The 22,543-nt window shown below is 35.8% G+C and overlaps 3 protein-coding genes across 4 annotated transcripts; all 3 read left to right on the forward strand.

The window, feature by feature from the left end:
- Window positions 1-262: 262 nt before the first annotated feature.
- Window positions 263-7,934, forward strand: LOC145230303 (VWFA and cache domain-containing protein 1-like). 2 transcript variants are annotated; one of them, XM_080095690.1, is made up of 25 exons: window positions 263-466; window positions 696-758; window positions 1,381-1,548; window positions 1,610-1,815; window positions 2,039-2,201; window positions 2,314-2,455; window positions 2,517-2,591; window positions 2,723-2,860; window positions 3,007-3,062; window positions 3,127-3,268; window positions 3,343-3,492; window positions 3,907-4,021; window positions 4,088-4,196; window positions 4,259-4,421; window positions 4,488-4,594; window positions 4,659-4,834; window positions 4,891-5,001; window positions 5,063-5,188; window positions 6,007-6,190; window positions 6,246-6,413; window positions 6,475-6,581; window positions 6,756-6,895; window positions 6,957-7,249; window positions 7,550-7,645; window positions 7,748-7,934. In XM_080095690.1, the coding sequence occupies exons 1-25, from the start codon at window positions 323-325 to the stop codon at window positions 7,796-7,798; spliced, it is 3,393 nt and encodes a 1,130-aa protein (XP_079951816.1). In that variant the 5' UTR covers window positions 263-322; the 3' UTR covers window positions 7,799-7,934. The 2 variants fall into 2 exon arrangements, with proteins under 2 accessions (XP_079951816.1, XP_079951817.1); XM_080095691.1 differs by lacking the exon at window positions 6,246-6,413.
- A 2,330-nt stretch (window positions 7,935-10,264) lies between these two features.
- On the forward strand, window positions 10,265-13,763 carry LOC145229394 (nuclear transcription factor Y subunit gamma-like). Its single transcript, XM_080094723.1, has 11 exons — window positions 10,265-10,417; window positions 10,489-10,604; window positions 10,677-10,806; window positions 10,872-10,927; window positions 10,995-11,090; window positions 11,554-11,718; window positions 11,796-11,876; window positions 12,032-12,109; window positions 12,239-12,310; window positions 12,372-12,447; window positions 13,002-13,763. Coding segments are annotated over exons 1-11 (972 nt in total). The 5' UTR covers window positions 10,265-10,317; the 3' UTR covers window positions 13,004-13,763.
- Window positions 13,764-14,570: 807 nt separating this feature from the next.
- LOC145229392 (uncharacterized) lies at window positions 14,571-20,644 on the forward strand. The gene is made up of 16 exons (XM_080094722.1): window positions 14,571-14,676; window positions 14,863-14,933; window positions 15,025-15,195; window positions 15,387-15,516; window positions 15,575-15,792; window positions 15,858-16,040; window positions 16,194-16,353; window positions 16,418-16,557; window positions 16,739-16,804; window positions 16,955-17,075; window positions 17,352-17,499; window positions 17,677-17,772; window positions 17,949-18,081; window positions 18,515-18,650; window positions 18,736-18,824; window positions 18,889-20,644. The coding sequence occupies exons 1-16, from the start codon at window positions 14,656-14,658 to the stop codon at window positions 19,106-19,108; spliced, it is 2,103 nt and encodes a 700-aa protein (XP_079950848.1). The 5' UTR covers window positions 14,571-14,655; the 3' UTR covers window positions 19,109-20,644.
- The last annotated feature ends 1,899 nt before the right edge of the window (window positions 20,645-22,543 follow it).

Raw genomic sequence — 22,543 nt, forward strand, 5'->3', positions numbered from 1 at the left:
TCGCATTTAGTCTACTTTTTGAATTTCTAGAATGGTAAAGCTGAAATAATAATAACATTCGCGACAAGCACAAATTACTGGATAAATTCGCGTAAATAGCCCCCGGCAATTTCAATTCAATGTTGAGTGTTCTTAATTCATTTACCACAGACGCTAAAAATTTCCCAAAATTAGTTTCGTTCAGAACTAGGCTAGGCATAATTCCTAACGTTTGAAAAACAATCATTTAACAGCTGTTGGAATCTCCTAATTTTTGACATTTGTTTACTCATTTTTTAGTTTAATTTACTGCGGAAAGGAGGTCGGCATATTAGTCCTAAGCATGATAAAATACATGATCCTTTGTGGATTGATTTTCTTGCAAGGTGCTAAATGTCAAACTACCTTTTCCGAGTTTAATCCAGACTTGTTATTGTCAAAAATTCAAAGTTTTACTGTCGACGCGTTGAAATACAAGAAGATACAGGTTTGCTATAATAGTATGTAATGAATTGCAACGACAAAAGATATTTTTAATTTAGGCAAGGTTTTGAATAATCTGAGCAAAAAAATCAGAGCCAGTATTTGGGTGTAAAACATGACTACGTTTCGACAAGTGCTATTGTCATCATCAGGTCATTTAAATAAAACGCAGATATGTTTTACACCCAATACTGGCTCTGATATTTTGCTCAGTTTTTCAATTTATTTTTCAGGATCATTTTGATAATCTGCGTTATAGCCAGACACACCTTAACGGAGAACATCTACTCAATTCGGTAAGCTTTGACTCGTAGCAATTAACGTACAGTAATCGTGACAGTTCCCCTAAACCAGGGTTCTTTATAACGGCGGTTTTGTCCACCGTGAGGGTGAATGTGACAATTTATAAAGTTTGGGCAAATCAGTTCTTAGAGGGCGATTGCAAAATTACTAACTGTATCAATATATAACTTACATGAACAGTGGAGATACGCAATAATTAGTCACAGGGGACACTGAAATAAGACAGTGTATAGCGACGGGCCATACCATTTAAGTACAACGATAAACTAGGTTTCATTAAAACTTGTTTCGCTTTGACACCTATTATACCAGCGCTTCCTAAACTGCGGCTCGTCGACCGGGTAATAACCCTTTCTATCCAATCCAAATGACAAAAAGAAGGCGATTGTTTGCGCATAATCGTAGTATCATCTTGTCTATATTGTAACAAACGTTTCTTTGATAACTGGATGAAATTACGTTGCTTCAGCAATTAAATTGAATTGACTGTTATACCTAAAGATTTTGATCCAGAGTCACGAAAGAGGATTTCGCAAAAAAGTTGAAGACCACTGCTTTAAATCCATAATCCATACTTCTTTCCCCTGCCACTTTATCAATAACAATCTTATTTAGCTGGTCAAAGCGTTTGGAAGCAAGTTTGGTGATCGGGTTGTCGCTGTAAGGAGACTTCGCGATGCGGTGCTTGAGTCGTACACGGAGACCAATGTTGCTCCGCAAACTTGCTGCTCTTTTGATCCACAGCAAGAAGGAAGCTATGATCCACAATTTAATACTAAAACGGTTAGAAAACTGTATACCTACAAAAACATGTTAAAAGCAAACAATCGTGTGTTGTACACAGGCTACAAGCCAATATTGTGAGAAGGTATCACCTACGTCTCCAAACAAAACAGTCCATCTGAACAGCAAATTTCTAAAAACTTGCAAAGAGAATTTACAACATTTGCCCTCTATCAAATGGCAGTACTTTGGCAGCGAACAAGGAGTTACTTCATTATTTCCAGCTTCCCCGACAAACGACTGCAATTCGTACGATAATAGAGTCAGGTAACCTAGTGTTTTACCATCTTTTAAGTTGTATTTACCAAAAGACAACAATAAAAGTGCTTGACCAGCAAGTCAATTCGATGCGTTTGTTTTTATAATGGAGACAAATTGTGACTAAAGTGGCCATTTCTTGTAAGAATTGTTTTCAGACCCAGATATGACAAGAGACCATTTTGATTGTTGTTTTTGGTAAAGGTAAAAATACATATTTGTCTTCCGACAGGCCTTGGTATGTCGAAACAAATGTTCCAGCACCAAAACATCTAGTGCTTGTAGTGGATATTAGCAAGTCTATGCGAACATCGATTTCAAATGGAGTGGTTTTAATGAAGCTAGCACAACAAGCAGTAAAAACTGTGATCAACACGTTAAACGCAAAAGACAGTGTAAGTTTGGTTTGTACAAAGTATTCTTGTCTAATAATAAACTTTTTCGTAGCCTAAGTAGGTTTTGGGTGTAAAATTTTATGAAACTTTACGTTTTTTGCATGCCACATAGTTTGCTGTCTTGGGTTTTTCCGATATTACACACACGGTTCCTTCTGAGGACTACGGCCCTTGTTTCGCTGACATTCTTGCAAAAGCAACAACGCGAAACAAAAAGAAGGTTTCGACATTTGTGGAATCGCTTTCTGCGGGAGGTTAGCACTTATAGTTTGGTAAATAAAATTCTTATTATGGAAATTATCTTGTTTTCCGCAGGCGCAACTAGTTACAAATCAGCACTGGAAAAAGCATTTACGTATTTTGATAACGAACAAATGAATTCATTCACAGGTATAGTTGCATGTCTAAGTGTGTGGTCGAGTAAATTAAAGGCATGCTGATTAACATTCAAAGTAATTTATTTGTTCGCAATAAAATTATTAGTCGTAGAGGATAGAACAAATGTATTGTTTGTAACGCAGAGGTTGATCGCGTAATTCTGTTTATTTCCGACGGAGAACCTCAAGAACGGGAAGAGGAGATTTTAGGAATAATTGAAAACCGAAATTCCAAACTCAACAATTCAGTCGTGTTAATGACGTACGGATTGGGAAATGCAAGTAAGTTTAAAAATTTTAAACAAGTCAATGCCCAAATATGGAAATTACGTTTATAAACTTTATGCCAAGATCCTAATGAACACAATGGATTTTACGCGTTTAAACTAAAGCCATATGTGTATGTGTTTGTTATTTCTTATTCGTAGGTTTTGACATTTTGAAGAAAATGTCGTCACTCTCTGTGCAAAGCAGTAAATTTGAGGTAAAATTTTCAATCTTTATTCACACATGACACCTTTCCAGTCAATAAGGTTTTGTATTTGTAGGAAAGTCAGGCTTTTACCCAAATCAAAAATCCTTCAAATCTACGCAATCAAATGGCGACATACTACAACTTTTTTGCAACAGCCGGTCATGCAACTAATGATCCAATATGGACCGTGCCTTATCTCGATGCATGGGGACTGGGTAATATTTTTTAAAAGCAATTTTAGTAAAATTCCGCTTCATAAGTGAATTTTGCCTGTATATTTCATTATCAGGGCTTATAATAACCGGAAGTTTACCGGTTTACAGCGGGGGAAAATTGATTGGAGTAGTTGCAGTTGACGTGACAGTTGAAGAACTTTTGACAGAATCAATACATTTCAGGCCAAACCAACTTTCGTACTCATTTGTTATCAACGATGCAGGTGGGGCAATAAAGCCATACCTGATTCATTGGCTGCGTTAAGCGAAATTATGGTTGCCTTTCTAAATCAGCGATAGCTGAAATATTTTGCCCTAATGAACAATTAAAGTCAGACAATACTTACTTGCAAAGTTGTACTTCCATATATAATCTAACAAGTATGAAAGGGGTATACTGGCTGCTCTGTCACAATAACTAATGTTTAATCAAAGGTGACAATATTCTATGACACGCGCATTATGTTTTCAAGTCCATTCAACAAATAGTGAAAAAGTTATATGCAGCCAGGCAATCCCTTGTGGACCGGGACTAGGCCTCTATACCAGGTGTTTGCCTACTTAACCGATATGGTTGCAAATATTTGTTAAAATTTTTTTTCTTTTCTTTGAAACCAAAGTATCATGTTTTCCTACAGGCCTGGTTATCAGTCACCCACTTTTACCCAATTATATCGAAGACTCATTATTCATATCTGCAACTGCACTTGAAAGAGACCAAGAGTTCCTACCTGTGTTTGAATCGCTTCGAAGGTAAATTGTACATACCTTTTTTTCCGACCGCGATATATTTACTGACTTTGGCTTGAAACTTTTTAGTGGTGGTTCTGGAAACAAAACGTTTTTGTCAACAAGATTTTTGCCACTCGGTAACAACAAATATGGAGTAAAGGAACTTTCAGTGTTGTCTACTTATTACTGGAGTCAAGTAAGTTCAGATGTGCTTTGATACAGTTACAGGAGAATACATGAATTTTTGTGTTATTGCAGGTTCCAAACTCAAAATTCTCAATCTGTCTCGTTTTGCAAAGTAATACATTAACCACATTGTCTGAACAAGGTTTTCTACTGAGGGAATCCTTGCTTAATCGGGACTGGCTGGTTTCACCGCCTCAATCTACATGTTTACATCTAAACACTGTTTCCACTACAGGTTGATTTTTTGCTAATTTACTTGGGAGAATCGTGATTCAAGTACTTTAACAAAGTATTTGTACAGAAACGACTACTGTCTTTCTTGGGAATGAAGCTTATAGAAATGTAACACTTGCTGACACAAACGCGGTTTATAACAGAAATCCAGATAAGTACGCAGCAAACATCAAGGTAAGTAATTTGTGGCAATTTAGACCTCGCAAACTGTTCTTTGTACAAATATTTCGAAATTAAGGATGAAATTAAGAATCTCGTCGTCGCGACGGAAGCTGCAGAAAATTATTGGAAAAACATGGACTCGGCCTTGAAAGGCGAAATAGTTTGGGTATATATAGCCACAAACGAAGGCCTTGTCCGAGTATTTCCCGGCACCCAATTGCCAAAGAACTTCGATCCAAAATTGAGGCGATGGTAATAACATTTCTGTTTAATTGCTATAAGTTTCCCGACCCTGTTTATTTTTCTAGGTTCCAACATATTACCGCTTATGGCGATAAGCACGTTGTTACAACACCGTATAAGGATGCAGTTACTGGTTTACCGGTGATCACATTAGGGCGGACTCTGTACAAAGGAAGGTTTGTGTGTTCTGCAAAATCATTTCACGTTTAGAGCTGTCTCTCACACGTTTGAATTTAGAAAAGAAAATAACACCGTTACACGGAGAGAGGCTTGTGGAGTGATGGCAGTTGACATTTTGCTTTCATATTTTAAGCGTCTTCTAACAAAGGTTTACCCTTCCTGTGAAAATACGAATCTTTATGGGTTTGTTTACTTTATTGTTGATGAATTCGTCAAAGTTTTGTAAATATAGTAAACCTCGGTCAAACCGGATTTGGTTCATCCGGATCTTCGGTTTAATTCTGTACATCAAATCATGTTGCTGTAATATGATGGTTTATAACAACTGCTTATTGTTGCTATACTTGTTACACTGTATATCTTTACAACGAAGACACTTGGTTAACTGACCGCCATTAAAACCACGCTTATGACGTAACAGGCAATTCAAGTCATTGGGTAGTTACTGATTCCAATTGATGTGATTGGTGTCAATCAACCATCTTTCTATTATTTATTTATTCTTTGAAAAAAACGACATCGGTTACTGTATCTTCGCATAATCCCGATATTTTTTGAATCAGGATTTACCGAGGTTTACCGTACCAATATTTGTTCCGTTTATGATTGCTTACACTCCAGAGTGAAAATTTAAACCAGTTTGCACAAAGATGCTGCAATGCATGCTATTGGTTTTTGCATATACAACTTTGACAGCATAATGTCTTAACCCAGGGGTCGGCAACCTTTTTTGCACTGCGGACCGTTTTTGAAAGTGAAATTTTGTCGCGGACCGGTCTTTAAAAAACTACAAATATTTAGCAATAAAAACGCTGAAATTAGTTTATCATCCCCGAGATACATGGACAAAATGTTGTATAGCATTTAACCTGAAAAATTATACGGCCCGGTAACAAACTCCTCGCGGACCGGTACCGGGCCGCGGACCGGCGGTTGCCGACCACTGTCTTAACCGAATTTGTCAAACTTACTACAGTTTTGCTTTTGTCATTTGTGCGAAGGTGTTTTGTGATTGACAAGGGCGGCTACTTGGTCGCATCTAACAAAAATGAATCAATTGTGCTACCTAACAAGCATATAACTGAAGTGCAACCCAGTATTGCCAGTGCACTAATTCGGGATGGAGTCTTGAAAACCACATCATGTTCGGAACTTGAAACCGGATATCGTTTACGCTCCTACCACGTAAATATTATACAGCTTTTGTATTTTCTTCGTTGAATGACATTCGCGTTTGCAGATCCCTGACAGTCAGAAGCGACACACGGCAATTACAGGCAACTTGCCCTGCAAAAAGTTTCAAATTATTCCTGTCAATACAACTAACGTTTACATCGTGATTTTAAAAGAGCAAAATGTCAATTGTCCGTCGTTGACAAACAGACCTTGTACTTGTCGCAATTGGATTGTAAGAGTATTTCTTAAATGTTTAATTAGTGTTGAAATATGTTTAAGTTGTGATTTTATAGGTTTCTGCCGTTCCTTCGTGTTCGTCGTCATGGACTGGTGACTTTTGTGAATGTCCTTGCACGGCTTATAATCCATTTTATCAATCCTGTTTAAACAAATACCTACCGTAAGTATATGCTACATGGAGAAAGTAGGAAGACATAAATTTATGTTAAGATTAGATTTTCATATTAATAAACAAAACTGGGACATCCAACATGGGTATGTTGTAAATAAACAAGTTCATTTTATCATATTTTTGTGTATTTTAATATTGGTTTTGGCAACTTATGCATTTCAGAAACAGCCCACCGCCCTGCAGTCCCCCACTTACTCGAAACGAACTGAATTTTACTTTATGGAGAGAAACAAAAGAAAGCGCGCTCCACCAGCCGCGGTGTTTCAAACATATCTTTGACTTCAAATACGAAATTGCTAACGGTGCGCAAATATACTTTTTAGTACTAAAACGTCGTTTTTTAAAATACTCGCTTTTATGCAGTCTCAAATGCCAACAAAACGCCGAACATCTTAGCTGGAGTTTTTGTGACTCTGTTTGTGATCGTGGTCGGAGTTGGGCTTTTCTTTTTTTGGAGACGACGACAACTGAGATCAAAAAATACGGAACCTAAAGTGCCGCTGGGCAGTGAAGTTGGTTACGCTGCGCCACCCAGTGGACCATCCAATCTCTATCCTGTTCTTCCGCCATACACCAGTTCTCCATCGACTATGGAACGTACCCTGCCAGTGCCACGACAACCCAGCGTGTCCAACATAGAAAACCTATTTGTGATTGTAAGTTATAGTTTGTAGCATATCTTTGTGTTTGGAGTTTGGTAATATGTCTCGAAACTAATTCTTACCTGTACTACCTGGTAGCCTAAAATACATTTCAAAAACATGAAATAAAATTACAAGATGCTATATGCAGTCGATATTCGTGTTAAATTCGACATACTCGTGTTAAATTGTTTTACTGTCCTGTCGTATGTGAAACAATATAGCTGACCAACCAAATGATTGAAAGTAATACTTGCGCGTATTTCTTCAAGTGCACTGCTCTGTATCTAAATTTCCAATTTTGTGATATTGCAGCGGCGAACACTGCCGGAAAGGAGCCCCAATTTATCTAGCAGACCGCCGCCAATCAACCCCTCATTCGAATCTTCTCAGATGAATCCTGAAGAAGCGGTAAGAAGAATATGCCATTTAAAGTGTTTGACATAAGTTTAAAACAAGCAAAAGTTATGGTATTGGACAGCAGCTTTTTCAAAATGTTGTTTTTGATTCCAGGTTATCATCACACCTTCTGCGCCAGAAATTATAACTGGGAACGACATATGAACCTGGAGACTAATGTTTTTCTGATACAACTGTAAATTGTGGTTTTGTTTGTACTTGTTGTCATGCAGCGTTAACCCCGGGACAAACGTTTGATGTTTGTATATAAATAATAAAATTAAAGCCTTTTTTTATTTTCTTTAGACTATAGTTTTTTGGATGACGGTTGCTCGAATCAAATTAGCCAAACCAAATTGTGTGTGTGATCTTGAGCATCAATCTAAAACAAAATTACTGGTCTCGAGAGTATTATTGAGGTCTATACCTGCAGATAATCGCACTATTCAAAAAACGTTAATGCTTTATAACTGTGAATTCGTCTGGGTCAGGACCGGCTAAATTCGGGTCACAGATTTTGATTCAAAATATGAAAATGTAATCAAAAGTTTTTGGATAAAATGCCGAGCATACACTAAAATGCGTAAAACAAATGACGCCATTTTCTTGGTCATTTGTTTTATCTTCAATTAAGGTCAGTAGTTTGTCGACTGAAATGATTACAAACATCATTAGAAATTTTTAGCAACATTCGTTTCGCACACAAAATAATAGGTAGGGTTTGGCCGTCCACCGAGCTGCATCCTTTTGTTTTCTGACACTTTGTGTTCCATGGTGGAACTCTTTGCAATTCCATCAAATCTGTCGGGAATCTTTTCTTGTGGATAAAACAATACTCTGGTCGCAGCGTTTAAAAACTTGCGTGAAACATATAGGCGAAAAAGATCCGTATTCACATTTAGAAAGGGTCAGTCTGTATGTTATATTTTATGTCCGTAATAAATTCGGGTTTGCCCGATTGAAAAAAATTTAAACGAAGCCAAATCTCAGTGGAAAACGCCGATTCGGCAAAATGAATTCGTCAAATCGAAGTTTACACTTGTATAAACTACGGTTTGTAACTGATAACATGTCCACAAAACATAGGAAATAGAAATCAAAAATATGTTTAGTCCACAAGAATTTTACAATTTATTTGAAATGAAGATATTTGACAAACAGAAATATAACAAAGTAAAAACCCCAGTTTGCTTCTTTTCGTATTTTGGGAACAAAACAAATCTACTAACATAAAAACCCAGACAAGTTTGGAAAATACTGATAAGTGGCGCAAAAGCACTGGCGGTTATTTAAGATAAAAATTCTGACGGTTAAGACCAGGCTATTTGGGTTGGATTGAAGTAACATTCTACAAGCCTTTCCCAGTTTAAAAACTTTCCCGTGTCAGTTCTATTAACGTCATCTATCGGTATTTGCCAACTTCTTGACGTGAGCAGATAAGCAGAGGGATTTTTCCACTGGAGGCGGTATAGATTTTTAGTTCAATTAAAAAAGGTGTGTTCATTAAAATTGCATATTTTTTGTGTTTTCTGATTTACATCCTGATATTGCCCTGTAAGTCACTGTTTTTGAACCTTTTTTACGCGGCTAATCAAACGGCAAAGTGGTCGCTTTTCAGAGTTCAGAAGTTGTATAAACTATCCTTTGATCGTTTCTCAGTTTAATCAATCTTTCCATACATTTTCCCCGTGTAAACGCAGTTACCATAGTCAGCTCTTTTGTTGTGCTTTTTTTTTCTTTAAATTGAATTTTTTTTAACTGATTCAAACTTCTAAAAAAACGGAATGCATGGTTTCTCCAAAACAGTTTAACAGAGATGATTTGTGCGTGCATTTTATTATAAAATCTGCACATCGTGAAGATATAATTTTTTAGATCGTTTTTTTCTTAAGGTGCGTTTTCATGGTTATAGACACGAAATTTCTGGAAAATTTGACCCCTAACATAAACTCGTTGGAACTTCTGCGATCATTTTCTCGAGTTGGCTATAGCATAAACCCATAGAATAGATTGGTCGGTTGTCCATTGCAATGGTGAAACCTTTAAGAAAACATACGTCGTCACAAAAAGACTGTTTTGCAATAGGTGGTAATTTGTTGTGTTTTGTGATGTAACCGTTTACCTGTGGGCCACAGGCTGTGGCACAGTAATATTACGATGTAAATACAGCTTCACGAAAGCCACGCCGCTTTTGCATTATTCTATATCTATAAGTGCAATATCAATGAATTTTGAGAAAATAAATAAATACTGCCTCCAGCGGGAAAATGTGGAAAACAATTGCAATCAAGACAATTTTGGAAAGTGAACTAAACAATGCAGAATTGCAGATATTTAGTGTGTTTTTTAAATGGGTTTCGTTGTCGGTTATTGTCGTTAAGTTTTGGCCATAATTTTTGTCAATTTTAACTCTCGCGTAGACACGGTAGTCGGTCGCGAACCTTTTTTTATTAAAAGACGACAAGTTTTGAAGTGCATGCAAAACTTTTTTGCTAATAAACGCAACTGCTTTTGCGCGATAACAAGCAATTGTGATGATATTAGCGTTTTGGTTGCGATGTCTAGTTTACACTACAAACCAGCAGCTAAAGTAACATTATAATATAGCTTTTAGAATTTATACAAGTTTAATTTAATTTAACCCATTTTTGTTTAAAGGACTCGTGTAAAATATTAAACAAACTATGGCTACTATTATTTCTGGTTCATCTCCAAGCCTTGTTGTCAGTTCTAATATGTTGTCGAGCTCTGGTGCATCCAATACTTCAAATGGGGCCACAATTGGTATGTTGTTTAAACAAACAGTTGTGTTGGTGTCAGTCAGTTTATACAATTACTTTCAACATATTTTAAAGCTGTTCCCACTTCAAATGCAACTGATCAGATTGTCCAAGCCCAACCAAGCGAGGCACAGCATTCATTACAGACATTTTGGCAAGATCAGTTGGAAGAAATACAACTTACAACTTCTGTATGTAAAAACATAAGTGCAGTTATAATGTGTACTGTTTTGCAAAGTCATTGTTTTTAATTTATTTGACAGAATCACTTCAAGGTACAAGACCTACCTTTGGCAAGAGTAAAAAAGATTATGAAAATGGATGATGATGTAAAAATGATATCTGCTGAAGCTCCCCTTCTGTTTGCAAAGGCAGCTCAGATGTTTATTACAGGTTTAGCACAACTTTAACTAAATCTTGTAAAAAATGATCAGAAATAAGATTATACACTTTTGTAGAACTTAGTTTGAGAGCGTGGATTCACACTGAAGAAAACAAGCGAAGAACTTTGCAGGTTGTGTGTTGGTATAGGCAATGTATTTTTTGTCTCTGTGCCAGACTTTAAGTTGATTTTTTTGCAGAGAAATGATATTGCAACAGCCATAACTAAGTTTGACCAATTTGATTTTCTCATTGACATTGTTCCAAGAGAAGAACTGAAACCACCAAGAAGACCAGTAAGTGGACCGGAATTGTTTTAACAGCTTGATAAGCGTAAAAACCTATCATGCAAGTGAAGTGGAGATTTGTTTCAATCATATTTTTCTTCCCATGCTGTTTGTCTATGTGCTTTTGACTTAAATTCTATTTGAAATGTGTAGATATGATCTTATTTCATATGACATGATAGTGCCAGTGGTTACCCGTTAGTCTCAAAGAGTTTTGTGTCTTAATTATTTATATGCAACTGAACCTTTATTGGTTGTAATAATCTAATTGTTACTGTTGAAAAAGTTTAAAATTATGCATAGATTTTAATGTAACACCTTATTTGGTTATTTCCCTAATGCATCAATTTTTCACCTCTACATTATAGTTCCAACACAAGCATATTCCCTTGAAAAGAATTACTATTTGGTGTTTAACACAGCAAAATTTTATTGCAAAACCAGCTTGTTGTTTATTTCTTGTCTTATGTAGGATGAAGCAAGAACTGGCAATGACGGTGTGCAGTATTTTTACACATTGCCACAGCAGTCACAGTCTACCCAAGGAGCAACTGTTGTTGGACAAAACCAAAATGTACCCACTTCGAATGCTTTGCAAGCAGGACAACAAATTGTTTTGACCCAACCAGGTAGTCAGGTGAGTTGGCTAAACCTGTACACTGTCTTGGACAACCAGCATAACTTTTATCTATAAATTTAACCAATTGTGTTCAGGTGTTACAGTTGTCTCAGAATGGTCAATTATTGTCCACAGAAGATCTACAAAATCAGCAAATTATCCAAATACCACAACAGGTAGAAGCAACAAAACAGTGTACTTTTATGAAGTTGCATTCTTTTTGTCCCGAGATGCAATACAAGTACAATATAGCATTTTGTCATTTTCAGTGGATATAGGGCAACTATAAACAATTTTAACCATCATTTTTGACATTTTCTTCAATTTTAAGGGTCAGCAAACTGGTGGAACGATTCTCATTGGTGGAAATAATCAAACTGGGGGTATTGTACTCAATAATAATCAAGAGGTGTGTTAAACTTTTAACTGCATTCAAAGTTGTGAAGAGAAACAGTAAATATAACCTAATACTTTTGTTATGCCCACTGGTTCTTGTCAAAGGTTAGCAATATATTTATGACAATTTTTAACATTGCAGTCTCACCAAACACAAAACATCTTGCAGCAAATTGTTGGTAATTCGAGCACCCCATCAGGAGAAGTGCATTCTGTAAGTGTATTGTGATACTGTTTTGGTTTGTAAATTTGTATGCTTATGCATTTAATTCCAGATTCAGATAAGTCCTGATGGCCAACTGCAGCTGGTAAAGATGGCTTCCAATTCAGAAACTAATCAAGAACAGTCATGTAAGCTAATTTTTTTCCTAATTTTGTTACTTTGCCTTGTGGATTAAAACATACCAAAATGACCTGGGATTATTTTATGACAATATTTGTTTGCAAATATTCTTTACCCACCAAATAACTTGATTGCAAGGAGTTGACACAATTGATACAAAGATAAGATTAACAATACCACTTAAAATGTCAGAACTGCAATATGACAGGAAACAAACATATTTGTAAATACACATGACGTTTTAACACATTTATGTCATTCTCATAGATCTGTCCAAACATTGTTTTCTTTACTAATGTATTGGCTTGTTTGTTTCTTGTGAAAATCTTTCTTTATCTTTTTCATGTATACAACATTGTTTATGAAATAAGCTATTGCTGCCAGGCATAATGTATGACCAACAAATTTGTCCTGCAAGTTATGTCATTATCCTGATGAAGGCGTCTTGTATAGGACGTCGAAACGTCGATTGTTTACAATAAAACTGCTGGATGAGCAATACTTGGTCAAACATTGTTTATGATGTTTTTTTGTCTAACTGAACTTTTTCTTAACTTTACAGAACATGATGCAGAACTTGTTGGTGCAAACTAACTGTCCATGAACTGCTTTTTAAAGCTTGCGAAGGGAAAGGGTTGTCTTATGTTCAAAAGATTAAGTTTCCCTTGAAGATATCCATGAGACTAACATACAACATAGTTTGCGGGAAAGTAACAGTATTGGTACATGTTACAACCATAACTTTGAGGAAATCTTTTTTACAGACAACCGCAGCTTAATTTTTACTCATTTTCATATTTCCTTATTTTAACCATGTCTTTTATTGACTTTCTATTGGTAAAAAAAAACGAGATACGTGCTGAAAATGTGCCTATATTTTTGACAAGTGGTCTATATTTTTGATGTGCACCACTTTTAGAGAGCTGTGATAACGAAAATAGCTAGTCAACCAATAAAATCACAAGCATGTGAAATTATATATTTTACCTATTAATAAAATCCTTTTGAAAAAAGTTTTCTTAAAATGACGGTTGGTCAACTAGAGTCCTAGACAATTCCATTATCTTCTTTATTTAGCTGTGTGTCTGTATTTCTGTGCTTTGCATTCAAAGAAGAAACAATTGTGAACTTTCAGTTGCAAATGGTTGTGTGTAAGTCTTGGTAAACGATATACAACATTACACCAAATGACTATGTGACAAGAGCTTCCAGGCAGTGTTTTTGCTGGTTAAAACGAAGATTTATTTCCGTTTTGTTGTTGGCAAAATAGTGCATACTGTTTTTTATATTTGGAATAAACATACCAAATGGTAGGATTTCGAAACATTGTTGTTGAACAAAGTGATGAAGCAACACATTGTGTAAAATGGTTAATTCTATCAAATTTATGCGCACAACGAATTACTACCAAATTCGTGATTTTTGACTTGAAGTTAAATATTGGAGTTTTAGATACGTGGGTGCATCTAAAATATACAGGATCGCTTGGAGCACATTTTTATTGCTTGGTTCACCTAGTATGGCTTGGTCAAGGTGTATACAGGTGCACCAAGCAACATAAAGTTGCACAGAGCGAAAGAAGGGTAAACCAAGCGATATAAATGTGCATCAAGTGATAAAAAGGTTCACCAAGCTATATTAAGATGCACCAAGCGATATTAAAGTGATAATGAGGTGCACCAAGCGATCCTGTATATTTTAGATGCACCGTACACACATATATTCGTGGTATAGTAAAAGTATGTGTGCAAAGTCATTGGACCAAAGTGCATGCAAACTGGCCTACAGCTGGGCAACCAAACAAACTTCGGTCTACTCTGCGGTATGAATCCACCCCAACATGCTTGAATTGCAAGCAATCGATCGATATTTGGAAATTCCCTATTTTGATAAGTGCAAAACGTTATTGGTGCACAAAACGCACTGTTTGTTATTGTACTTTACATGAACAATTTTTACCAGTAAATCCGGTACAAATCTAGATTCTTGAGTGATGCATTTTACCAAGCAATTTTTGGACCACATTCCAAATACATCATGTGAACAACTCATGTGACTTAGCGTCATCACTGCCAGTCATGCATCATATTTAAAGACAGGGAATTCCCCGAATTTACACGGCAAGGTATTTTATCTGCACTGTGTAATCTGAGAGTTGTTATTGCAAGCTCAAGAAAATACCACTTTTTCTGTACTTTCGGTGATTTATAAAGGACATGAAAGAACTACCATGTGAGGTACATATTGTCAAATGTCAATAAAGTCCACTGTGATGTGTTTGCTAAAAAGGAAAAATTGTATGTTGTTTAATTTTATCAACCATACATACAAAATAAAAGCTTCCATCTCTACATCAAATGAAACTTTGTACCGACTGACAGTACTGATTAGTGAATAATAAATTAAACTAACATACTGTTTAGGTTTTGTCTCGCATATTTGGCTATTTGGATTTCTCAAGTCGACGAGAAGCTGCATTGGTGAATAGAGCATGGTATGTATGTTGATAAGCAAAAAATATAGAAAACCATGAAGATGTTTTAAGGTTGTCTGCTTCATACAATATACTGCATATCTTTCCTCAGGTATGAGGCCAGTTTAGATCCATCCTTGGTAAAAAACACAAAGTTTACTTTTGATGTGTCAATACTTGAGGATGAAAAATACTTTGAGAAAGGAAAACACTTATATGATGGGTGTTTGTGCAAATCCCCAAACTTGCAACTTACAGGTTTGGATGAAAATTTTAATGCAAAGTAAGTGTCTCCATACATAAAAGCTGTGTTACTTATAACAATATTATAATGTTGTTTATAATTCCATAAATATATACCAGCTAAAAAACTGACAAAAATAGTAAATTAGACATGTGATTAACAGTCAGTAGTCAATAATTTTTCATGTTGGCGATTGTTGATGCTGTAACCAAATCATTTACTACATGCAGAATATTTCTGAAACTACATAGTTCTGGAATGTATGTTTTGGGTCACCATGTAGAACATCTGTCTCTAAGAAACTCCAGCATTTTAGAGAATACCTTCATATCTATTTTGGAACACTGTGAAAACCTCAAGGTGTAAGGTGTCACAAGTGTTTTCATTTACTTTAAATAATTTGTGTGTATTTTTACAGAGTTTAGACCTAAGTGGGTGCAATTCCTTATTCATGTCTGGCTCAGCCTTTTTATCAAGATTAACAGACCGGTCAATTGTCAAAAGTATTCTTGCTCAAATTACAAGCCTTGAACTATCATCATCAAGATATATTAATGATGCCATACTTTGTCGCTTCTTTAAACTCTGTCCGTCATTGACATCATTATCCCTGGCCTCTAACAACCTGTTGTGCAAGTAATTTATATAAAATTTAAACTCAAGTTTAGGATGTTGTTAATTTGTTTGAATTTTGTGTGTAGTTCTCTGGGAATTTCAAAGTCTAACTCATTAACCTTCCTTGTCGTACAACAAATGATTGAGCTTCATTCTTGCAATATCACAAGCATAGACCTCAGTCGAACATCTATAATGTCTGAGGCATTGACAATGCTTTCTTCAACAAAAGGGTTAAGCCTGAAAAGGGTGATACTGCAAAACTGCAAGTAATAAAGAAACTGTAAATAATGAATTAAAATTTGTGTCATGCAATTGCATTGAAAAATTAATTAAAGGTACTCTGTTATAAGACAGAATTGCATTGTTTATGTTTTGTATACACGGCTATGCCCTGAAGTGTACATGCGGATGTGTTACAGGGAACTGTCAGATGTGGGTATGGTGGACTTAATTAAAAAGCAACCAGGATTAATTGAGCTTGACATATCAGGAAGCTCTGAGTTGGGCAATCCTACTGTTTGTGCAGTATCTTTTGGTGCAAAGGGCTTGAGATCATTAAAAATAAAAAAATGCCAAAAGGTTAGGTCTATTTTTATCGTTGAAAATCACAATTTATAAAAAGCATCTTTTGTTTACACATCAGGTGACAGATGTTTCAATCAAGCATTTGTGTGAGCTGGAACACCTTCAGATACTTGACATTTCTGAATGCTTTCATATTGGTATGTCTGCATTAAGGCATGGCATCAGCAAGCTTCAACATCTACATCACTTAGAAATGAAGTATGATACTTTATTTTTCATGACCTAGGTCTGTGTAAACAATGAATAACGTAGTGTATGAAATATAAACAGGAAGTTCTCCCAAGTTTTTCATACAATAACTGGTCATTTCCCCTGTAATTAGGATAACTTCGGCTGATTGTTTATCTTTCAAACAATCAAATTTTAACTGTGCCTTCAGATGCTGCAATTTAACAAAGTTCAGTGAAGCTTTCATTTCAAGCACACAACAAAATGGGATTTCCAGGTTGGTGCATGAAATATTAAATGCTTGATCAACAATGGCAACACTTGAGAATGAATGAAGTGTTGTTAAATTGCATTTATGTTTTGGCTTATTTTTACATTCATAAGTAAAAACATTTTGAAAATATCTCATTGTGCATGGGTTTTGTAGGGCATCATCCAACACCTCACTTGTAGCAATGAGCAACTTTCACCATACGTCTCTGCTACCAAGTGCTTTGTGTCATCTTGAAATTAGTTCTTCACAGTATGTGGATGATGTTACATTACAGGTATTTCCTAAAGGCAACCTTTTTATTTACAAATACTTTATTAGTGTTGCCATGTTAAAGTTATTTGCGGGCAAGAACATTTGGCATACTATTTGTAGTTTATATATATCACATGATGTAGATTAAATACCTGTAATACTTTGCTCTACTTTTTGTATTGTTATCTATCTTGAAAAACTGTTTCTTTCTGTTTGCAATTGATTTCATCTGCAATGGATTGTGTTTCACAAATCAAAAATTCAGTATCAAATTACCACTACAGCATTATGCTTTTAGGCCATCAATGTGCACATGGTAAACCTGGAAGTATTGCGACTTTCTTGGTGTTCGTCGATTACAGACTTCGGATTGCTTGGTATTGAACATGATGTTGACTCAGTAATCGCTGATGAAACCAAAGATCCACTTTATCAACTAAAAATTAGTATGAGACTTCATTTGACTTTTCTAGTTGTAACAAGTTGTACAACCCATAGATTTCTTATGTAACAGGATCCTACTTAACCTAGATAACACTTTCTGTCAACTTAACTGACTCTTCTGTTCAATGAATAATATGCATTGTAGTATCTATTTTTGCCATGTGTTTGTTGTTTTGCAGAAGATTTTTTGTCTACTGGCAAGTACAGCACAAACCATGGGTATGCAGGACTTATTCAACGCCCTGGAGATGAAATGTCTGCAGATACTCTTTCATGTAAATACTTTACGATTGAAACTTTTTTGCTTTTTCTTTAAAGACAACACAAATCGATATTGTGATGCTTTGGAAAAAAGATAGTCATGTTAACACAGTCAATAGAAAACTGCTGTCCAATGTTAAGTGTATTTTGAGCTGAAATGACTCATTTTTGTTACACTTATTTTTTACAGATAATACCACTTGTGAAAAGGTGATCCAGCAAAGTTTAGCTGAACGTGGCATTGTAAGATTGCAGCATTTGCGCGAGTTGGATTTATGCAATTGCCGAAAACTCTCTGACAGTGGTTTACAGTTTGTTTTCAGGTAAAATTGTACAAACCCTATTATTTGCTTTTTTCTCCGTTGCAGGTTGTGGTTTCACAAAAAAAAGGTTTGCAGAAATAGTTTGTTTGTAAGTGGGTCCAATTTATAAAAAGATGAGGGACAAAATAAATTCTGTAGTGCATAGCACTAAAGTTAATTGCCTGTTGCTTTTAACATCATAGACCATTATTTGAAATGTATGTTCAACTTTGTTTACTATGTTATTTTTAATCCACATTTGTTTTTTCAATTTGTTTAACCTGGTTTAAAAAAGTAAACAATCATTATCTTTAATCATGTCAAGGCCCATTAGTTTCTGCAGAAATAACCATGTAAAATATAAAGCATATTTAATTAGTTAATTTGGTGTAAAATAACACAAGTATATCTAACATGTGTGGTGACATGTTATGGTTGATTTTTTTCTGCTTAGGTATCACAATGGACCATTTAAGTGTTTGGAGAAACTGGATCTTGGAATGCTTTATAATGCAGTGACAGATGAAACCCTAAATACGGTTGTTTGTGGCAAACAGCAAATATCACAACTTAACATTTCCTTTGCAGTGGTAAATAACTAAATATTGTACTTTACACTGAGAAAAGTTAACAAACCAATAAACAGTACATGTTTCATCGCACTATTCATTGCAGGTTACAGATGCAGGGATCCTTAATATGGGCAGAAATCTACGTGGACTCAATACCTTGAACCTTTCCAACTGTGACAAGATTACAGAGCAGTTAGTTTCAGTTTTTAATTCTAATTGGCTTATACAGTATTTAAGGTATATTATTATTTTGTAGATCACTAACATATTTGTCTGATAATTGTAAGTGGATCAGGACATTAGATTTGTCAATGTGTCGCTCCTTGAAAGCAAGTGATGTAAACAATCTACGAGATTCAATGCCGACTGTGTCAACCCTTCATTCCCGCTATAGCGGAGGTGCAAATTTGGTCTCTACTACCCATTCCTCTGGACTGCCTACCCGTAACAAGCAAATTCCTATGTGGAACAGATAACTTTTGTTTGAACTTTGTTTACAGTTATTATGGGTCCCCTTCCCTGAAGGGGACACATATTGTTTTTGTCTATATATATATTTTTTTTTTTTCTTTTTTTCTTTTTTCTTTTTTTCTTTTTTCTTTTTTTCTTTCTAACGCAGATTTGTTCCCACGTTTTGGTCAAGAAAGAATGGTTCAAACTTTTTCAAATTTACACACATTACAGATATTGGTCTAAAGATGGTCCATGTGAATTTTGACCCCGTATGACCCAGAGGTTCACCCACAGGCCCCCGAAACGTAAATGTATCTAACGCTCGTTTGGTCAAGAGAGACACTGTAGGCAGAAGTACCAATAGAGTAACTCCCTGGTTTACGATAGCGGGAGGGCTCAGCTTGACGTCGGACAGACGTTTTACGAGACGTTGTTTCAGTGATTAGAAATCAACTGTTTTGCACAGCAATGCTATGTCGTTTTATTAAGTTATCACTCACATTTTTAGTTTTGGCGAAGGTTTTACACCTATGACGTGATTTAAGCCTAATAACTGTGCTTCGGTTTTGTTTATGTCAAGAAAAACTTTGTTAATAAAAGTTAAAATGAAAAAATTAACGTGACTTTTTTGCCAAATAAGTGTTTTTTTAAAATGCTCGCTGTCAGGTTGGCCGCCGCATGATCACGGGTTACTTAAGGTCAACTAGTCGGTATTACAAACACAGCTCAGAACTTTCTTACGTAGCGTTTTTTTGACAATCAATTTAGGAGTCAATACTCAAGGCATGTATAAATTAGGCTTAACAGTATTGTTGAACACGAATGACGGCGTGCTATTGAAAACTGTGTCAAAAGGTCAAACAGTCGTTTGGCGTGTGCACCCTGAGAGGTTACTACAGGTCAGTGGTACTCGTTTTGCAAAACAAAGTTAAATGAAAAACAATTTGTTATGTATACACTTGTAGCAAATTGCTTTTTAATTTAAAGTGTCTGTAACACAACTGTTACAGCTTTCTAAAAAAATTGTGTTCAAAACCCGACCTTGGAGGACTATATCTGGGTCGAAGCAAGAGATTAGATTTAAGTCTTTGTTACGTTTTTTTAATTTTGTAATTACATGACAATAATAGTGCAAAAAGAATACGAACAATTTTTTTTATTGTTGGGTTAATGCTTTCTAAAAATTTGTCCTTGAGAATGTAAAAATCACCGCAACATTTGTTTACTGTAAATCCGCACAAACGCGCGTGTGGGGACCCATTAGTTTTTGTTTACAAAAACAATCATATGTGTAGATCAAATGATGTGTATAGTAAATTGGTAAATATCGTATAGAATATATAAAATGGAAGTATATCAGAAAGCCACTCTTCTAGTTTTTAGGGGATTTTATATCTGATTGGCTGTGAACAGTATATGCAAACAAGTTGTTTTTTCAGTGTTATTGTTCCTGTTTTATTGTGATTTGGTACTGAAAATGCCTTTTAATGTATGTGTAAATGGTGTTGCACTTGTTGGGTGTTTGGTTCAAATAAAGTTACATAACTTTGTAAAGTTAAGCCTGTTGTTGCATTGTTTGAACTTCAACTCATCAGCATCTGTTTGAGAAAATATAAATCTGCAAAAACACCAAGTTACAAAACATGAAAATGATTTAAATTCTTTTAGTACTGTTTCTGAAACGAGAATATAATGTGTATTGTTTTTATTGCCTTTTTTTCGATCAAAATTTGCTTCAAATCTGAATGCTCCAGAGTAAAATAACAAAGTTCAATTACTTACAGTTTTCATGTTAATTACTCACGGATGATTACATGGTGATTATTATGGGTCCCCTTCCCTGAAGGGGACACATATTGATTTTACTCAAAATGTTTGTTTTTTTTCTTTATTTTTCTTCTCCCCAAAGTTTGTCTGACTCGTTTTGCCATCAAATCCTTGATGGATTTGGATGAAATTTACACAGATGGTAGATGTAGTTATGTAGATGTGCATCCCACTTTGTTTTTGTTGATAACCCCAGTATTTACCCGGCTAGCCCCCTAAAATGGGTATTTTTTCCCCGAAGTTTGTCCTACTCGTTTTTCCATCAAATGTTTGATGGATTTGGCTGAAATTTACACAGATGGTAGATGTAGTTGTGTAGATGTGCATCCCACTTTGTTTTTGTTGATAACCCCAGTATTTACTCCGCTAGCCCCCTAAAATGGGTATTTTCCCCCGAAGTTTGTCCGACTCGTTTTTCTATCAAATGTTTGATGGATTCGACTGAAATTTACACAGATGGTGGATGTAGTTATGTAGATGTGCATCTCACTTTGTTTTTGTTGATAATCCCAGTATTTACCCCGCTAGCCCCCTAAAAGGGGTGAGTTTGTAAACAATGTCAGAATTGGCTAAAATTTGGATAGCTTGTAAAGCAGGGGTGGGCAACCTTTGTTACTGTGGGGCCAATTATAAATGTCAAAATTGGATCTCGGGCCGCACATGTGCATAACACAAAGTGATTTTGCTTTGTTTCTTACCAAATATGCTCAACTACAAGTATAATTCGTATTTGATTCTAGCCACATTTTGTCAGATCGCAGAAAACTAGCACCAGGCGCATTAATCAGCTCAAAAATATGTAATAATTGGACTCGTTTGCCAGTACTTTTGAATCCAAGCGTCTCTGCGGGCCGCACAACTGAGCAGTATTCATTGATGTTACTTCTGCAATATTACATACTTATAGGCTTAAGCAAATGTTCAAGAAGCGACGTGCAGCGAGAGAGGTAAGTACTGCCCGCCGCTTGGAGCAGTCTTACCGGAATCTCTAATGCTGTTACCTTTGTAAGCACATCGGTTGCAAGTTTGTGGGTCTTGAACAGCGGGTAAACATACGATGGGCTGTTATTGGCAAACTGCTTCGCAGTTGGGCCCGGAACCTTGTGAAACTAGTTGCCAGACTGTTTGACCCCAACTGTGGTGAAAAGTAGATCTTTAGATATGACAGACAACTTGAACAGTTTGATTGCGTATTGTTCAAGAGCAGTCTTTATGGTCTTGACCATGACCTCCAGGCTGGGTACATCTGTTGCAACCAATTCATAGTCAGCCATCTCTCGTTTCATTATCGCATCGTAATCCTTAAAAGAGACCAAAACAATTTTCCCATCTTTGTCAGAACGGCAAATAACCACTGATCTATTGCGGACAGCAGACTTTAAAACCTGCAAACTTTTCCTAAGTGGCGGTGCCAAGTTGTTGTGATATTTGTATTCCGTGATAACCCTCGAGCTGAGGTTCCTCAGTTTAGATTCAGCTAATTCAACATAAGCCGTTGCTTCTTCACTCAAATTATCTCTGTTTGGCCTGGAATGTTTTGGAATTTTGAGTTTCTCTGGTATGTCCGTTATTTCCAAGTTTTGTTCGTCTTTAAAAATGTCGGCGAAACTTGGAAATAACGGACATACCAG

The sequence above is a fragment of the Phallusia mammillata genome, chromosome 5 (assembly GCF_965637545.1).
Source record: "Phallusia mammillata chromosome 5, kaPhaMamm4.hap1.1, whole genome shotgun sequence".
Classification (NCBI taxonomy): domain Eukaryota; kingdom Metazoa; phylum Chordata; class Ascidiacea; order Phlebobranchia; family Ascidiidae; genus Phallusia; species Phallusia mammillata.